The 18,753-nt window shown below is 55.8% G+C and overlaps 2 protein-coding genes across 2 annotated transcripts in view; one reads left to right on the top strand and one right to left on the bottom strand.

Annotated features, from left to right (window-relative positions):
• Positions 1–3,077: 3,077 nt before the first annotated feature.
• ENHO (energy homeostasis associated) lies at positions 3,078–3,263 on the top strand. The gene has a single exon (XM_074166790.1). The coding sequence runs from the start codon at positions 3,078–3,080 to the stop codon at positions 3,261–3,263; it is 186 nt and encodes a 61-aa protein (XP_074022891.1).
• Positions 3,264–5,699: 2,436 nt separating this feature from the next.
• DNAI1 (dynein axonemal intermediate chain 1) overlaps positions 5,700–18,753 on the bottom strand; it is a 155,162-nt gene continuing 142,108 nt past the window's right edge. The window contains exon 21 of the mRNA XM_074166282.1: positions 5,700–5,804. Coding sequence (XP_074022383.1) covers positions 5,700–5,804 — 105 coding nt within the window. The remainder of the gene's footprint in view (positions 5,805–18,753) is intronic.

Here is an 18,753-nt window from a genome sequence, read left to right as displayed (position 1 = left end):
GAAAGGTGCTCGCCTGTCTGATTGGGAGGCTTCTGACGTCGCAACAAGTAATGTGTGTTTGCTGTTAAAAGAGGGTCCCCTCCGGCAGTTGGTGTAATTCTCCCTGCTGGCAGTGGGGTGTTTAACCCCATCTATCTAAACATGAGGAGGAACTTCTTTACTTTGAGGGTGGCAGAGCGCTGGAACAGGCTGCCCAGGGAGGTGGTGGAATCTCTGTGTCTGGAGATGTTCAAAACCTGCCTGGGCAAGTTCCTGTGCAACCTGCTCTAGGAGGACCTGCTTTGGCAGGAAGTTGGACTAGATGATCTCCAGAGGTACCTTCCAACCCCCTATCATTGTGTGATTCTGTAACGCCTTCTTGGCAAAGCGATTTTGGGATTCACTTTGGTCACCGTTTGAGTTACCCTCGTCTGACAGCAGTGGCACCTGGTCGCTCCGGAGCCCTCCTCCCCTCGGGGACCATGGTGCCCACCAGCCCCCAACCAGCCAGGAGAGGTCCCCAGCTCTCCTACAGACATGCTCTTCATCCCTTCCTCACCAGGCTTCCTCCTCCCTCTGCCAGGCCCCCACACCCCAAGAGGCCACAATGGATCCCCCCATGTCACTGCCATGTCTGTGCCACCAGGAGGACGCGTGGTCTCACTGTGGCTTTTCAGAGCAGCTGCAGGTGCTGGGACTCAATCCCTGGGGGTCTTCCGGAGCCCCCACAGCTGTGTGGAGGCCCCCATGGGTGCCACATCTGTGTCCTTACCCAGGACCATCTCTCCTTTGGGGTGACACCCTGTACCGGAGCGTCTCTGGCTCTGGTCCCCTGTCGGGGCTGGTGGTCACGGCTTGGGGGGGCTGTGACATGTCCACACCCCACGACAGGCTGCCCCTCCTGCCTCAGTTTCTCCACAGCACAGGACAGGGCGAAGCCATCTGTGCCTGCGAGGCCACTGCTGCCCACATCCCCAGGGCACCGAATGTCCCTAAATGACCCGTGTGTCCCCTCGACACACTGGTGGTGCCTGTGCCCACCCCCGCCTGCCTGTGGCCCCCGTGTCCCAGCAGGGACACCAGACCTGGCTGTTCCACCCTCAGTGTCCTCCTGCCTGGGTGTGCACAGGGCCAGGGTGCGTGCGTGCGTGCGTGCGTGTGTGTGCACATGCGTGTGTACAGGGGCAGGGCAGGCAGCCGTAGGAAGAGCCAGGCAGTGTCCCCAGGGCTGTGCAGGCAGGGGAAGTACGGGAGCCTGGGGTGGCAGGGCAGGCAGAGCAGGACAGGCAGGACAGGACAGGAGGAACAGCAGGATGGGCAGGACAGGACAGGAGGACAAGAGGGACGACAGCAGGACAGGACAGGGGGGACTGGAGGGACAGCAGGACAGGGTAGGAGGACAAGAGGGGCAGGAGGACAGGACAGGGGGACTGGAGGGACAGCAGGATGGGTAGGACAGGACAGGTGGGACAGCAGGACAGGCGAGACAGGACAGGAGGACCGGAGGGACAACAGGACAGGCGAGACAGGACAGAAGGGACAGCAGGAACAGCACGATGGGCAGGACAGGACAGGAGGACCCTAGGGACAACAGGACAGGCGAGACAGGACAGAAGGGACAGCAGGACAGGAGGACAAGAAGGACAGTACAGAAGGATCGGAGGGACAACAAGACAGGGGGGACAGGACCCGAGGGACAACAGGACAGGACAGGAGGGACAGCAGGACGGGCAGGACAGGACATGAGAGGCAGCAGGACAGCAGGACAGGACCCGAGGGACCGCAGGCCGGGGCGGGCGGTGCCGGCAGGGCCCTACAGGCAGCGGGTCCGAGGCGGCAGCACGGGCAGGGTCCGAGGGGGCGGGCCCTGAGCCGGGCGCTCGCCCAATGGCGCAGGAGGAGCTCGGGGGGGGGCGGCCACCAATGGTCGGGGGCGGGGCGGAGGCAGGGCCCGCCCCCCCCCCCAGCCTCCCGGTGCCGGCGGGAGGGAGCGGGCAGCGCGCGGGGCTGCGGCACCCACCGGGCGGCCCTTGGCGGGACCGCGCCGGGGTCCGCACCCGCACCGGGCACCGGCACCCCGCACCGGGGCCGGCACACACCGCTCCGCGCCGGGACCCCGCGCCGGGACCTCGCTCCGCGCCGGGCCCGGTGCCCCGGCAGCGCCGTCCGTCCGCCCGCCGGCCGGTGGTGTCCCGGCGGTTCCCGGGACGGAGAGGAGGCGGGTAGGTAACGCCGGGGGCCCGCGGCGGGAGGGCGGATCCGGCGGGACCTGTTGCTGTCCGGTGCTCCGCTGCGGGCCGGGGGGCTCCGCGGTGTCCCGCTTCCCGGCGGGGCGGGGGATTAGAGGCACCGGGGACCTCCCATACCGGGGCTCTGCCCGACCCGGGTAAAAAACACCAGGCGGGAGGGGGGGGGGCTGCCCGCCCAGCCGCTCGCCCCGTTTCGGGGTGCGGGACCTCGCAGCGGCGTCCAGGCGGCAGGAAAAGCGGGTGGAGAGGGGACAGGAGGTGGGCCAAGGCCACCCGGGGATGCCTCGGGGAGAAGGGTTTGGACCAGGTCTTCCATCTCCAGCTTGGTGGCCCTCGCAGGGGACAAGGGAGACAGACAGGCTGTGAGGCACTGGAAAAGTCCCCCCAAACAGCAGCTGACCTGGGAGCTGCTGCAGCCTCCAAACTCCCTCGGTTCCTGGGGTCGCTGCCGCTGGCACCCCCACGGCCCGTCCTCAGGGGCTCGGGCAGCCTGTCCCCTTGTGCCAGCGGTGACAGTGACTTTCTCCCTTCCAGTTGCAGGTGGGAGGAGAGGGGTCCCCGTGTCCCCACCGCCCTGCTGGAAGAGGGGAAGCCAAGGGAAAGCTCCGATTGATCCTTCCCAGTGGCGCGGTGAAGCCCGGGACACAGCTGCAAGTGGCCAAACTGTGACAGGACGATGCCATCCTGCTGCCCGCCTGGCCCCAGCCCCATCTCATCGCCAGCACCGCTGCCCTCCCCTTTGTCCCCTGCCAATGCCGGTGGGTAGAGGCTGCTCACTCGATCGCTGCCCTGGCATCCCAAGCGTGGGGCTGAGCCGCGGGCCCCGCTTTTTCCCGTGGGACAGTGGCAATGGGGGCTGCTCTCTCCACCGGAGCGATCGTGGCAATTTCTTTTAACTGCGTCATCGCATTGCTCATCCTCATCCTCTTCCTCATCCTCTGCAAGGCCTGCAGGACCCCCTCATGCCCCAAGAAGAGCCCGGGTTCTGATGTGGACGAGGCAAAGAACGAAGAGAAGTACCTGCTGCAGCCCTGAGCTGCCTGGGGACCCGGGTGCCCAGCTGTGCTGAAGGAGTCGTGCCAGGCTGGATGCCAGCGCTGGGACTGGGTCGCTGGACCAGGCAGGATGAGAGCAGGGGGGATACCAAGCTGCTCACTGGGGCTGTGACGTGGGTCGCAGCCCTTCTCCTGCGTGGTTTTGGTGTGTGAAGTCCCTGCGGATGCCCACAGTGACCATGGTGATGGAGAAACCGCGGCCAGAGACGTGCTTTGCGGATAATCCTGCCTGTCCCAGTGGCCAGCGAGCGCAGCGGGAGCCCTGCCCTCGAGCACATCCTGTGTTCGGGGACAGCCTGTGGGCTCCTCCCGGGTCCCTGTGGCCCGGGCCAGTGGCCACTGTGTCACAGACCTGAGCGGGGCCAGCTGGGACCTCGGAGAGGGGAGGCAGTGGGGCTGGCACGGGTGCCTGTCCCTGAGCAGGCTGGTGGGATGTGCCTGGGGGGGGACCGTACCAGCGCTGGCCCTGCTGGCAGAGCGGGTGTCTTTGGGGATGGCTCTGGGGTGCCGTGTGCCCCCAGCCTCAGGTTATTTGGCACCCATCTGTCCCAGCAGCCAGTTCAATGAGCCATGAGAGGGTCTGCATGGTCTGTCCGTTCGTCTGCGGTCTGTCTGTCAATCTCCTCCAGCGTTAGCACCAACACTGCCAGGCAAACGGCCCTCCTCCTCCCCGGCCGCCTGTCCCTGCCTGCCCTCCTGCCTGCTCCCAGCCGAGGCCAGCCGGCGGGATTTGGCCTGCCTGTGGGCAGCAGACGTGCCCTCCTTGGTGTCCCCATCCCCCTTGAGTGCAGCCTGGGATGGCTTGTTTCTGGGGAGGTGGGAGACATGGGGATAGATGAGGGTGCCCAGCTAAACAGCACTGAAGGGTTTTCCAGCCCTGTTGCTCCCCGGGGAACAGAATAGCTCCGCAGGGAAGGATGCTGGTGGTCTGGCTTGTCCCCAAGCCTGGCAGCTGCCTTACCCCGCCCTGTCTGCAAGTGCTGTGGGTTTCGGAGGGCTCTGCCCAGCCCATCCTAGAGCCGAGCAATAGCCAAGGTCCCCGCTGGCACAGCCGCTGCAATAAGGGGACAGAGGGGTGGGCTGTGCTGGGAGGGATGCTGGCCAGGTTCCCTGTACGGTTCCTCCCCATGTCAGGTGTAGCTAATGCATCCCTTTGCAAAGGTGTTTTTACTAGACTAATAAACTGATTGTAGGACCAAGTCGACGTCTCTGAGCTCTGCCCAGTGCCTGGAAAATTTGGGGGAGGCTGCATGTCCTGCCTGTCCTGCAGGGCTGAGGAGTGGCTGCCCCAGGGCTGGTGGTGATGTCCCTGCAGGACTGTGGGCAGTTTCCTGGGTGATGGCAACAAGGAAGGGCTCATGTCAGCATCCATCTGTGGCTTTTGAATGCTGGATGAGAAACCTGGCTGGGTATTTTCATGCCCGCAGCACATCTGCTTGGGTTGGGGGCATGGGGCTGTCAGCAGGGAGCATCTCCCAGCCCCAGTGCTAGAGGCACCAGAGAGTTTCCAAGCCATGGCCTTAAGTTACAGGGGTGCTTGGAGGGGATACAGGCCAGTTGAGCAGATGGAGGAGACCTGCCACCACCCCTGCCTAGTGGAACGAGTGCCTCTGGTCCCCAGCCCCAGCAGCTGTGTGTAAGGCTCCAGCGGTGACAGCCCATCCCTGCTCATCAGCATGCGGCGAGGCCACCGCAGCTCCTGCTGCCACCGCAGCCACGTAGCAGCTAATCCCTCTGCCGCAAAGCACTGGAGCGGTGGGAAGGCTCTAAAAACCCCAGTGCCTGACCGCTCCCGCAGCTGCCAGCTGGGCAGAGGCAGCTGAGCCCCACACTGAGCCCCTCCAGCAGAAGGGAGCTGTGAGCATGCCAAAGCTGGTAGCCGGCAGCTGCTGTGATACCCTGTTTGCAATGATGGCACGTCCCTCTTCCATAGCAGTGGAGGGTCAGGCCAGGTCCCAACCACCCTCTGGCTTAGGTTGCCACCCTAAAATCTAAGGGGCCATGCATGGCTGACCCCACACGTAGCTGTGGGGCTGCAACTCAGTGGTCAGTCTCCCTTGCCACCACTCACGGAGGGACTGGCTGCCATCGAGCTGCAGCCCTGAGGTTTCCCTAGGGCCAGTAGGACCAGTCCCCCCACCTGCCCTCCATGGGACTCTCACCTGGTGCCAGCCCAGGGGAAGGGCTATGTGCCTCTGCGGGACCAAGCACAGTGAGGTCTGCCTGACCCCAGAGATGACTGCACGCTGTGGCTCTTCCAGCACCTCCATTTATTTGTCCGGGCACAGAGGCAAACTGTTCCCGCTATGCAGAGAGCGGGCGGCAACAGACCCTGCAGCTTGCATGCCAAGCAGCCACCCATCAAAGCCGGGCTTGTTCAGCCAGCGGCCCCCGGCAGAGCCATTGGTCCCCCCACTCACTTCCCTCCATTGCTCTCTGGCTCTCTCACCAGGTTAAGCAGCTTGTCCAGCTTCGGAATTTCCACCTCGGGGCCCTTCTTAACCTCCTGGCCTTTCTTTGCCTGTGAAGACAGGAAGCGGGGAGAGATGTGAGCAGGGAGGACCATGGCCATGGGGAGGGATCGGGCACAGGGATGGATGCTGGGATGCTGTGCCCCAGCTCACAGCCCTCACCAGGGGCTGATCCACCTGCCTGTCCTTGTATTTCAAGGTCAAGGTGCCATAAGATGTGTAAATGCCCCCATGGGCTGGGGAAGGGTGGTAAAGAAGGGTTTGGGCAGGGATGGGAGTGGATCTGTTGATCCACAGTGACATAAACACTCTTTTGCCTCTTCTCCCAGCCCTTTTCAGCCCTATGGGACTGGACCACCCAGCTTTTCCCCCTAGACCCCGGGGTGGTGCCAAGTATGCATGTCTCCCAGAGTAGTCACAGCAAGGCAGATATCCAAACCTCCCCAAATCGGTCCCACCATGCCCATTGCATTCTGCTGCTCCTGGGGACAGGCAGCCACAGAAGCAGGACTGGCCTTTTTGCACCCAAATGTATTCCTCAGGAGGACAGGTGGGTGCTGACACCCCCTAACCCAGTGGGATGAGTCCCATATGGGCCATGAGCTTGTCACTGAGGCTCTCTTGCCCCAGGGCACACCCCAAACCTCCCACGGCATGACCTGTCCCCGTGCCTCATTGCATGCTGCTGTGCCAACCCCAACATATGCATTGGCAGTGAGGACGATCCTGTTCCCCAGCCTCTCCAGCACCCATCCCAACCCTCTGAGGGGCTCCATCCCCAGGTGCTAGAGCAGACCACCAGCGTCTTGGGAGAAATCACATAGGATGAGGGAAAGAAGCCTGCCCAGTTCAGTCATAGAATCAGTCATAGAATCATAGAATCATTCAGGTTGGAAAAGACCCTTGGGATCATCAAGTCCAACCATCTTCCCTACTCTACAAAGTTCTTTCCTACACCATATCCCCCAACACCACATCTAAACGACTCTTAAACTCATCCAAGGATGGTGACTCAACCACCTCCCTGGGCAGCCCGTTCCAGTGTCTGATCACTCTCACTGTGAAGAATTTCTTCCTAATGTCTAGTCTAAACCTACCTTGTTGCAACTTGAAGCCATTCCCTCTTGTTCTATCGCTGTTTGCTTGTAAGAAGAGACCAGCACCAACCTCTCTACAATGTCCTTTCAAGTAGTTATAGAGAGTGATGAGGTCTCCCCTCAGTCTCCTCTTCCTCAAACTAAACAGTCCCAGCTCCCTCAATCGTTCTTCATATGACTTATGCTCCAGGCCCTTCACCAGCTTCATTGCCTTCCTCTGTACCCGCTCCAGCACCTCGATATCTCTCTTGTATTGAGGTGCCCAAAACTGGACACAATACTCCAGGTGTGGCCTCACCAGTGCTGAGTACAGGGGGACAATCACCTCCCTACTTCTGCTGGTCACACTATGTCTAATACAAGCCAGGATGCCATTGGCCTTCTTGGCCACCTGGGCACACTGCCGGCTCATATTCAGCCGCTTGTTAATCAAAACCCCCAAGTCCTTTTCCGCCAGGCAGCTTTCCAGCCACGCTTCCCCAAGCCTGTACCGATGCATGGGGTTGATGTGGCCCAAGTGCAGGACCTGGCACTTGGTCTTGTTGAAGTTCATACCACTAATGTTGGCCCATCGATCCAACCTAGCTAGGTCTCTCTGTAAAGCCTCCCTGTACACATGCAGATCAACACTCCCACTTAACTTGGTGTCATCTGTGAACTTACAGATGATACACTCTATGTCATTATCAAGATTATCAATGAAGATGTTAAAGAGAAATGGCCCCAACACTGAGCCCTGCCCCAGTCCTTGCTTTCCTGGGAGCAGCAGGAGCTTCCAGGCCTGGTGGGAGACAATGTCCTTCCTAAGGGTGCCAGTGCCACACAATGCTTTGGGCAGAGCAGCATCTGCTGTGGGCTGCAGCATCAATGTATTGCTCTCATCGTAGCTTGGGGGCTTTGGGAAAGTGATAACAGGGTTTGGGCTCTCCAGATACATATCACGACACACACAGCTGCAGCAGATGAATGTTCCAGCCTGCCTTCAGCCCACCAAGTGCTCCTGCAGCTGAACATTTGCCCCACAGTGTTCCTCCAAAACAGCATCCACGTCCTGCCACTCAGTGCTGCCTTCCACTCACAGCCGTCCCCTTTGCCAGCCTGCCGGCTCTCGCCTTGCCTCTGGATTTGGGGAGGGGTCCCTGCTCTGGGTCTGGGAAGCTCCTCTGTACCCCGTGTGGCTCTGGGCATCCCAGAAAGCAGATGCCAAGCAGGGGTGAGTGGGAGGGCTGGTAGCCAGTCTGACAAGCAGGCTCGGGAGAGGTGGCAGCAGGTCCCCAACACAGTGGCACAAGAAGGGGGGACATCATCAACTGGGCTTGGAGGCAGTCCATGGAAAACTGCTGTGCTGGGCCCACCCGTCATCTCCAAAGCATGGCCTCTGCATGGGGATGTTCTCGGGAGGCCAAGGGAGCAGCACACAGTGTCTGAGCAAGGAGGCTGCTTGCTTTCTTCTCTCCCTGCTTAGAAGAGATCAATTCTCCTCCTGCTGAATCAGTTCCTCTAATGGCCCTGGGTGCAGCAATTACAAATACACGCCTTTCCTTCAGCGCTGGAAAGAAACGCCAGGGCACAACAAAGACAAGGTCGTACGGCTGCGGGGATCTCACTACATTTCTCTAGCTCATGTGGGCACCGCTGAAGGTGATGACGGCCGGGAAAGAAGTCCCCAGGGGATCCCCGGGCTGCTCCCTCGTCCCAGCCAGCACAACCCTGACAGAGCAGAGGTTTGCCCAGCCGCTGGCAGGCACGACTGCTGTGAAAGCAGCCACAGGGAGGGAAACAGGGACATTTGGAAAGACCTCTGCTCCTGAGAAGACAGTCCCACTCCTCGACCGAGTGCTGGGATGAACCAGGGTTGTTTTTATTTACCGAGTCCATGGACTGTATGCCGGGACAGTGCTGATTTGTATTAATGCCGCTAAGTTAGCAACGCCCTTCGAGGCTCTGGTCCGGGCACTGGGAGCGATGTTTGTACTAACGGCCCACGTCACAGCCGAGCATCTCTGTGAGTGAGAGCGTTGGGATAAACACAGCTGCTCGGGGTATTTCAGGACTTAGCTATTTCTGCAGAAAAGCAGCTTTGCTGTCTGACGGCATTCAAACACTCCCTTTGGCACCCTGCGTCGCACACAGCACCATCCACAGGTCCTATGGACAGGCTAAAGAGGCAACCGCTTCGCTCATCAGGGAAAAGGAGATGCTGTAGCCATCTCCCATCGACCTACCTCCATCCCAAGCCCTTCGTTCTCCCCACTGGCAGGATCAGGGAGGATCCCTGACTGGTGCCCTCCAGGTAGTAACGCCAGGTCCATGGGGACCATGTCTGAAGCTTGTTGAAGTCCCCAGCTACAGGCAAGGCTCAGCTCCTACTTGCTGAGCTGTCCCTAAAACCCTGACTTTCACACTGCCTCAGTTCCTTTGGTGCTTCTGAGCAAGCTGCAAAAAAGCCACACACAAGCCTGTAATGAGCCGTAACCGAACCAGAGCCCTAATTTAACGCCACATAACCAGGCAAGCAGGATGACACAGGGAAGGAAAATTATAATGTCCTTTCCGGGGCACTGGAACGGAAAGTTTCCCTTTGTTCCTCCATCTGCTTTTTCCGGGGCAGCTGTGCATGTGAGCTGGCCGGGCCGCTCCAGGCTGGCTGACGGCACCACCCGGTACCACAGCATCCGCTTGGATGCAGGTAGCAGCTTCCTACAAATCCAGGGGCTTTGCCGGCATCAGGACTCCGAGGAGCAGCCCTTCTTGGAGCAGAGCTGTTGCAATTTCCTGAAGCATCACCTTCGCATGCAGCTGCCAATGGGCCCTCCCTCCCGACGCATGCCATGGCCAGGCGTGGAGGCTGGCGGCTCATGTAGCTCTGTAGCTGAGCCCATCTTCCACCTACATCCCTGCTTACACCACATCCATGGGGCTCATCAGGAGCTGGGGCAGAGCATCCCTCCGACGGAGCTGACAGATGCAGAGCTGAGCTTACACGGGAGGTCTGTCCCTGAGGAGTTCATCAAACGGGTACCCGAGCCGCTCACAGCAGCATTTGCATTGATTTTGTCATTAACAGTTCCCAGCAGGAGAGCAAAATGCTCTTGGCTTAAATGGCGAAGAGGGATGTGTCAGGAAAGCTCATGGCAGGGGCAGAAAAGGTGCTGCGTGGGGACGGACTCTGTCCTGCTGACAGAGCATGACCCCAGGGAGGTGAGATGGGGAGGAGACCCACTACATATCCCCATGCTGCTGTGCTCACAGCTGAGTCCCCCACTGCCCTCACGCTCCCTTTGCCTTATGCCTGGGCTCTGCTCTGGCTCTCCAGACAGGGAAACTGAGGCAGGGGGCTCCTGGCCCTGTCGGCAGGGTGGGCACAACTGCTGCAAGGGCCTTGATGGTCCTCTCAGCCCCAAAGGTGAGTATCAACACTGGAAGCAAAGTAGGGGAGGTGGAAGATGACTGAGGTGGAGCCCCAGAAGTGAGGGCAGGGCAAGGACAAGGATGAGGATGAGGACAAGGACGAGGATGAGGATGAGGACTGACTGTTTGAAGACCCCAGATCCATTGCCTTGGGAGCCCCAGCCCTCCCCATGCTGCCACATTCTAAACTCTACGTCCAGGATATGGGAGTCATTTAAACTGGATTCCCTGCATCTTGGCTGATGCCTTCATTCCCTAGCTGAACAGTAAACCGCTGAGTTAATAAAACTCTCCCATAAAAGCCATGATGCTGGCACTTTTGAGCATCCTTTTTTTCTTCCCCCACTGGTGGCATAATCATAAAACATCTGCTGTAAGGTTTCGATTAAACAAAGCATAACATGTTTATGTTCTAAAGTAGCGAGGAAGTCAATTATGCTGGCATGAACATAGACAGAAAAGTCCCCTTAACTTCCCCGGGAGCAGAAGGGACCCTTCTCCCTGCTGAGTCAGGCCAAGGACCACAGGCCTGGCTCTGCCCTGCTGCCATCCCAGTCTCTGCCATTCCTGATAGCATGGGATTTCGGGGCACAGCTGTGCCCAGAAACTTTACAAATCAGCCCAGTGACCTAGGACACCAGCTTTCTATGCAAAAGGGGTTTAATCTTTTACAGACTGATTTTTGAAGGAGGTGAGAAGCTCCAAGAAGACACACACAGGGCTGCCCAAAACTTCCATCCATATTATCTTCAGTGGGAAGGGGCATACAACCTGCCAGGACTTCAGAGGCATGTTACTTCTGGAGAAGACTTTTTCTTGTTTTCTTGTTCCTTTTACCCTGTTCATGGGTAGATCAAGGTGACACCCCAGGGTAAGGGCTCCTCCATCAGCAAAATGCGAGAGACAGGTCTGGCAAATTCAATGAATGAAAACAAAGAAGAGACTTCCCTGGAGCATTTCTGTTGGGAAGACCAAGAAAACCCACACTCAGCAAAATTTTCCTCCCTGGCTCCCTGGGCCACCAACCAAACAGGCATCAACAGGGTTGTGACATGACCTGCAGCCCTGAAGCCTTCCAAAACCTACCGTGCCATGGTCTTATGGCAACCCAATGCTGATATATAGCAGGTGAACCTGGAGTTATGCTGAGCTGGGGATGATGTCTGTGCCAGGACCACTTTTGGGCTCTCAAGAAGCCCATTTACATACAGCAGCAACATGCTTATCAACCACGGAGAGCCTCAAGTCACACTCACAGCCTGATTTGACAGCATTGCTCCTGGCCTGCAGAAGGATTAGTTGACAGACCAGAGATAAGGATTTAGGCTTATTTTGCTACTGTTTGGAAATAAATGACGCAGGAAATGTTCTGCTTGCCGGGAATGAAACCGGCAGAAAAGCCCAGGGGATGGCTGGGTCGTTCAGGCATCAGCAACTACACAGGATCATTGGCCTCAAAGATGCTCATCCTTCCATCTTCAGCTATAACCTGCGCTGTTCGGGATAAGCACCTCTCCTTGCTCCAGCTCACATATTGGACGCAGAGATCTCTACTAGCATCTGCACTGGACCATGCCAAGGCACAGCAGGGCAGACAGGTCTTGTGGCCCCCGGTGACCTGCCCTTGCTTGCTGGAAGTCCCCAGTGAAGCCACTGGAACCAGAAAATACACAGCGCTGGGACCAGCCTGTGGCTCAGCAGCACTCATCTGCGACTAAAGGTGTGAGAGCAAAGATCAGCGATGTCTGACAGGCAGGAGGTGCAAACAAAATTGGATCAGACCTGGAAGGGGCTGGGACTATCACTGGGAAGAAACCAAAGGGAATTGGGTGACATTCAGGGGATGTGGGCAGGGGTCACCTGTATCTAAATGGCAGGTACCTGCCCGCAGCACACCACAGGGCTGGCTGGCTTACAAACACCTACAGGAGAGGGGAGAGCCCGTCTGATGGATGGACAAGCTCTGCAGCAGCAGAGAGCTCACAGCAAGGTCAAACCCTCAACCACGGCCATAAGGGAGGACAGCCGTCACCACAGCTCCATGTCTGCTCTGTCAGAGGCCAGCTGGGACCCCTCAGCCTTGCTCAACCTCCTAGCACTGTTCTCTGGCCAAGGAAAAGACATGCACACAGGAGGAGCCAAACCCTTCCCTACGGGTCTTGGCAGCCTCCGGCAAATCCATGGAGGAGTTTGGCTTTTTGCTTTCATGCTGATTGGTGCCGCAGTGTGATCCCTACTGACACTCAGCAAGGAGCTCAGGAAATACGAAGCAGCGAGCCTCCAAAGCACGTTGTGGCAAGTTGTGCTAACAGGATTTAATGAAGCTTCGACAGGCAGCCCTCTGAAAGCACTCGCTAGCTGGCCTGATCCAGCTGCGTACCCGGGCTGGGCACGGGAAGCTGATAAACTGCATGGCCCATCTCACAGTGACCTCTCCAGCCCCGGGCACAGGGGAGGATGAGGATGGTGCTGGTGGGCACCACGGTTGCAGAACAGGGAAGACCAGGCTCACTTAAAGGATAAGAAAGGCTTAGCACTGGGCTCTTCTGCTTGAGCCACCAACAAAGCGATTTGGCGTCCAGCCACGCTGAATGTTCCCTGTTCTTGCTAACTCCAGAGCCACAAGCAATGCCTCTTACACACCACTAATTTAGGCACCTAAATATAGCCGTAAGAAGACCACATTTACCAGCCATGCATGAAAACTTCAGTGAGCAAGGGAAAGCTGTGCACAGACTGAGCCCGTGGCAGTCCCCACAGCTCCTAGTAACAGGGTATTATAATGACTCGTTAACTCCATCTGAATTTATCCCAGTATCACCCACAGAAACCCACCAAAACCTGTGAAAGCAGTCAGTCTTCTGCCTTTTTTGTGTCTGAAGTTCTGAGTTCAAAACAAGGTTGTGGTCGTATTCCTCAGTTCACATATCACCAAAAAAATATCTTTAAAGGGCAGAGTAAATTTAAAGTTATCTAAAGACATTATGGTCTGAAACGAGCCAAAGGAGCAAATACCCTTAACTCTGCCCTGAACTGATGCTGTGATTAGGAAGCATCAGCAGCAGGCTCCCTGCTCCTTCAGGAGGTCACACTGGGTTTTGCCACCCCTGGGGACAATTTAGCTGCACTCTAACTGTGAGCAGTGCGTGTGTGTGTGTGAGCTGGAGAACAGCTTTGCCTTTGGGCATCATTACCCTCAGTCATTGAGACAAGCCAACAGCAGCCGCCTGGAACAGAGCAGCCTGGTGAGATGATAAAACCCTCATAAGGTGCATGGAAAAGATTTTCAGTCATATCAGTTCACAGATTTCATGCTAAGCACTGAGAGAAATCATTGTATGCTCAGTGTGCAAGATAATTACCCTCCTCTGACCTGCAGAGTCTTTGTAAAAGGGCTGGAATGGAGTAAAACACCCAGAAGCTTTTGCCTCCAGCCCAGGGGGTCCCAGTGGTGCAAACCTCTGTTGGGATAAGGTCAGAGGGATGGGATGCCCTTTCCTTCTCCTCCCTGAGGTACAGGCTCTGCATTGCCTACTGCCCTCAAACCCTGGATGCAGCCCTGCTGGGTTCAGACTTTCTGCAGTGCTGTCAGGCTCTTCTGGATGGGATGGATGACCTCAATTATCTCTTAGCACCGCCCAGGGGGAAGCCCTGTTACCCAAAGCCTGCTCACCTGCTGGGTGTTAAACTGGCATCAGCTGGAAAGGCTGCTGGGGGAATTAGTGCCTGATGTTTTAGTTGATGGGATCTCTCACACCCAAGTAGGTGGGGAGGAAGGAAGCGAGAAGCGGGTTTTAGTTGAGATTGTCCATACAAACCATTAGACAGGCGATACTTTGGCTTCTAGCTCAGCTTCAAACATTGCTGCAGTTCCAGTGAAATCCAGACACCAAATCCCCAATGCAAACTAAACAATCCTAAGGATGCCCTGGCTTCCCAAGCTCTTGTGCCCACCACGAGAAGCCATACCCGTGGCACCTCTTGACCTGGGCTGGCAACCCAGCAGCGAGAGGCTTGGGCAGACACAGCACCCATGGCCACCCACACCAAAACCATCCAAAAGTGAGGAGATGCCCTGGGGTGCACAAGGACACCGGCAGATTGAAGCTGCAGCCTTTGATGCCATTTGGCAGGTAGCACCGCCAGCCACCCAGCAACATTTCTTTATCACTCAGCATCTCTTATTTTTTTCTTACTTCAGCTTTACTTTAGCATTTTTGAATGACAGGTCAGTAAGCTGTTACAGACTAGAGTTTAATAAAAGCAACCAAACATGGATGCGAATATGCAGTTCCTGCATTACTTTGGTACCGCTGTTATCTCACAGAGCATAGTGTCTCATGAGAGATCATTTGCAGTTGTACAAACTGTATATTTTAAGAAGTCACAATTTTTTCCAATACCTCTTTCTCTGGCCACCACTGTTACAATACATATATCCCCTGCAGTCACTTTTAAAACTGTCTTATGAAATTCCAGCTGCTGTTTCTCTCTTAAGACTGCACATTAAAGCTTTTGTCATGCCAGGTTTTTTAAATATAACTCATAAAAATATTTGCATAGGAAGTATATTGTTGTTTGCTACTGACATGGGAGTGTGTGAATATACTTCACTCTGGATAAATATAAGTACGCTGGAAACTGAGTTTTGCTATAAATAGAAGTGAAAATAAATGTCTTCACTTGCAGATGCCCCATGTTTAATAACATTAAATGCTAATGGCATGAAAGAAGCATTACTACTGATACTGTTCTGCTTACTGAAAGAGCTCAGTCTGCAATTTAATGTCAGGCCACAATGCTCTCCCCCTCTCTCCTGTTCTCTGTGACTGCACTTGAACTCAGGGACACTCCAGAAATAGCACTAGATACTTCAACTGCGTGAACAATTGTGTCGTCTCGACAACACATTCTCGTGTGTAGGCTTCATTTAAATCACAGCCTCACCTGGAGCAGGACTAGGAGGGCTTACTCCACTGGTCCACAGTGGGAGCAGCTACTTTTAAATTACTTCTGACAGATGTTTGTTCAGCACTTGACCCAGTCCTTGTGGTGCCCAGCACAATGTACCCCAAGCGGTGGGTTGTCATGCTCTGCTCCCATCACCTGCATGGTCATTTCTTTTGAAAGCCCTCAGGGACGGTGTTGCCCACCCATCTCCTGGAGATGGCTGCCAGCACATCCCTCTCACACCCACTGAAACCCTTTCCCTAAGCCTTTAGCTGCTGTTAGGATGCATCACCCTTCACCATCCTAACCTCACCTTTACCCCTCCTAACCTCAGAGCACTGCTTTTCTTACCCTGCCAGCCCACGACCTCTTTAGGGGTGCACATCTCTGCATCTCCCTGCTTCCAGCCTCTCAGCTGGCCACATTGTCCTTGCTGCTCACCTGCTCCTCACATCCTTCAAGCCCAGTACACCAAATTGGAGCTGAGGTCTCAGCACTGCTAAGTGGTATGGCAGGATTAGCTCACGTGTCCTGTGCTCTCTTGCGCATGCTCTCCAGTACAACACCCCCACTACGGCAGGGCAATGCTGAGATCTTTTTCTGTCCACCTCCTCGGTAGATTATTCTCATCTCCTTTCCCTCTCCTCCTATTTTGCCTCCGTCCTCACTGAAGTGCATCCTGTTTACTTCAGACCGTGTCTCCCATTTGCCACAAATTAAATGACTTGCACAGCTTCTCTCCACCTGCTGCACAGGAAACGGCCAAGCAAATGATAAAATGCCACACAAACACTCCCAGGCCTGGAAACCAGATACACTATTAGCCTGGACTGTGTGGTACGTCACGCTAAATTGCATCAGCTACAACTGAGTTACACTGCAGCATGCAAATCAGGTTTTAAAAGGGGTCATTGAGAAGCTGGATGCAGGACAAGCACGGGAAATCCTGCAGCTAGAGGTGTTGCTTTTCCCCAGGATCTGACTCTTGTTACAGCAGCTGAGAAACCCCTTCCTGCCCCAGAGACAGACAAGGCTCAGCTATAACCCACCATGGTGCCCCTTTGCCCTGGGAGCTCCTGGTTAGCAGCTTTGCTGATGTCAGTCCTCTCCAGAAGACAGGCTTGGCACAGGCTGCCTGGTGGAGGATGCCCGTTGCTGGGTGTTGGGACATCTCTCTGAACCCACAGAGCCCGCAGTGATGTTTGGGTTCTGTTCATGTTCACAGTGACCCAGAGGCACTGAACTGCCCATAACGGTCAGAGTAAGAGCTGCACAGAGCAGAGAATTCATCCTGGCCCAACTGCAGATGCAGGGTGCAAGGACTGCACACCAGCCATAAGCAAACAGGGTAAAACAATGCAGGAGACAGCCAGCGATGTGCTGGGAGGCAGCTCAGGGAGCACTCCCCTGGGGCGTGGGCATCTGTGGAGGACCTCACTTCCTTCTGGGAGACACTTGCAGTGCTGAGCAGATCTGCCCTGACCTGATCAACAAGTGCTCTGCAGGAAGCAACGCAGTGCAGACCTGACTATCGCCCCCCTGGCACGCAGTGATGCGGACGGCGATGGGGCTGGAGTTGGGAATGCTCCTGTCCCACCAGCAGACCCAGATTCCACATGCACCGCTGGTGACCTGTCCCCATCAACGTGTCACTCTGGCCCTGCCACCCAGGAGCATGGGGTCTGCCAGGTCCCATCGGCAGACAAAGATGAGGTGCACTCTGACCAAAAAGCGGACCTAGAGCCTGTGTCGGGGTAAGCTGTCCAGGCGGGAGGCAGTCATCTGAATGACAATCCAGTCTTAAGACGCTGATCTGGCTCCAGCCCAAGTCTTTGTACTAAGCTCCTTGACATCCTGTTTAGAAAAGCATTATTAAAATCTAATTGCTTCGTGCATATATTGCTGTTTTAATTATAACAGAAGCCGAAGAGAGATGTGAGCAGTAATCAATCCCTCTGATGCTAATGCATATCTGATGTAACTGGCCATGGGAAAAGCCAATCCAACACCATCTATGGAAACCAGAGGGATATATTCCTAGTGATTCTCCACGCTGCCAACAGCACAGTCACAGTGTGGCCAGGGGTGGCCTCCTTAACTGCTCTTCGCTAACCAGGATGCTGCACCTGAATTAATTTTACACGTTTGCTGCTCTGCCTCTGTTGTACCAAAATGTAATTACTTCAGTGCCGTAGACCAGTTAAACCCATCTGCTCATCTGGCTGCTGAAACGAAGGGAGCTTCTTTGCAACAGAGTATTGCAAAGTAAAGGCAAGCTGTGAAGAAAACAATGTAGAAGTCATTAAGGTCCTAAAGGTAAGCACTTCCCAAGGTAATCTCTCCATCGCTCAGCAAGTCCCACCAGTACCAAAGATGGAACAAAGTTAACCAGCAGCTGGCAGCTTCAGCAAGACAGTGGCCAAGCTGGCAGAAGCAACTATCTGACAATAAATTGCAGATTTAATGACTAGAGGGAACCTGTTAGTCGACAGCAACTGAAGCTGATGCACATACCTATATTAGGAGGAAATTCTTTACTGTGAGGGTGGTGAGGCACTGGAACAGGTTGCCCAGGGAAGTTGTGGATGCCCCATCCCTGGAAGTGTTTAAGGCCAGGCTGGATGGGGCTTTGAGGAACCTGCTCTAGTGGAGGTGTCCCTGCCCATGGCAGGGGGGTTGGAACTCGATGTCTTTAAGGTCCCTTCCAATTCTAACCATTCTATGATTCTGTGATTCTACCTAACACTAAGTGGACAGGCCCGCTACATTTAGAGAACAACAGTGGCACAAAGCCTGTCACCTTACTGAGGTTGAAGGCCTCAACACAACAGTAAACATGGCCTGATCCTCACCCTGCTCTTTGTTTTGCTGGAGATGGGACAGAGGGACATGGCTGAGGCAATGCCACCAGGCAAACAGCCAGCATTTGTCCTGGAGGGCTCTTGGTGGAGGTATCTCCTTGGTGGAGATGGCACAGATCTTGCCACATCTGGATATCAGTTCTGGCTGCAGATTCCCCCAGTGTGGTCAGTTCATCAACTCAGAAGGAGTCACTTCTTCCCAGGCTCTCCTGGGAATGGAAACCATTCTGATCTGAGCCCATGCATGGATCCTCTTGGTAACATCCTTGTGTGAGGACCTCCCCGAAGCCCAGAGGTGTCGTCAGGCTGCAGGTCTGGGAAGAAGTGATAAAGACTGAACAAGCACCTGGTGATGTTCTGAGAGTCCTCAAGATGGTAACAAAAATTGTTCTTCTCCACCAGCACAGAGGAGATGCCTAAACTGACCTAGAGGAATGTCGGAAGCAATTGCTTTGTAGAAATAATGTTGCCTCACCCCCTTATATCCCACTGCTTCTCCTGCAACACAGTTAACCATGCAGAACCCATGTGTAAAGTACTGCAAGATGCAGACACCACAAACGCCAAGACATGGTGCATTCTCCAGGCGCTTTGCTGATCATGCTGTTCCCCCTCACTGCAGGGGAGTGCTCAGCATCCTTTGAGAGCTGGGTGAGATGCAGCCCGGCAGGGGATGAGCC

The sequence above is a fragment of the Numenius arquata genome, chromosome Z (assembly GCF_964106895.1).
Source record: "Numenius arquata chromosome Z, bNumArq3.hap1.1, whole genome shotgun sequence".
Taxonomy (NCBI): Eukaryota; Metazoa; Chordata; class Aves; order Charadriiformes; family Scolopacidae; genus Numenius; species Numenius arquata.
The sequence above is the reverse complement of the archived record's forward strand: the minus strand, read 5'-3'. Positions and strand labels throughout refer to the sequence as shown.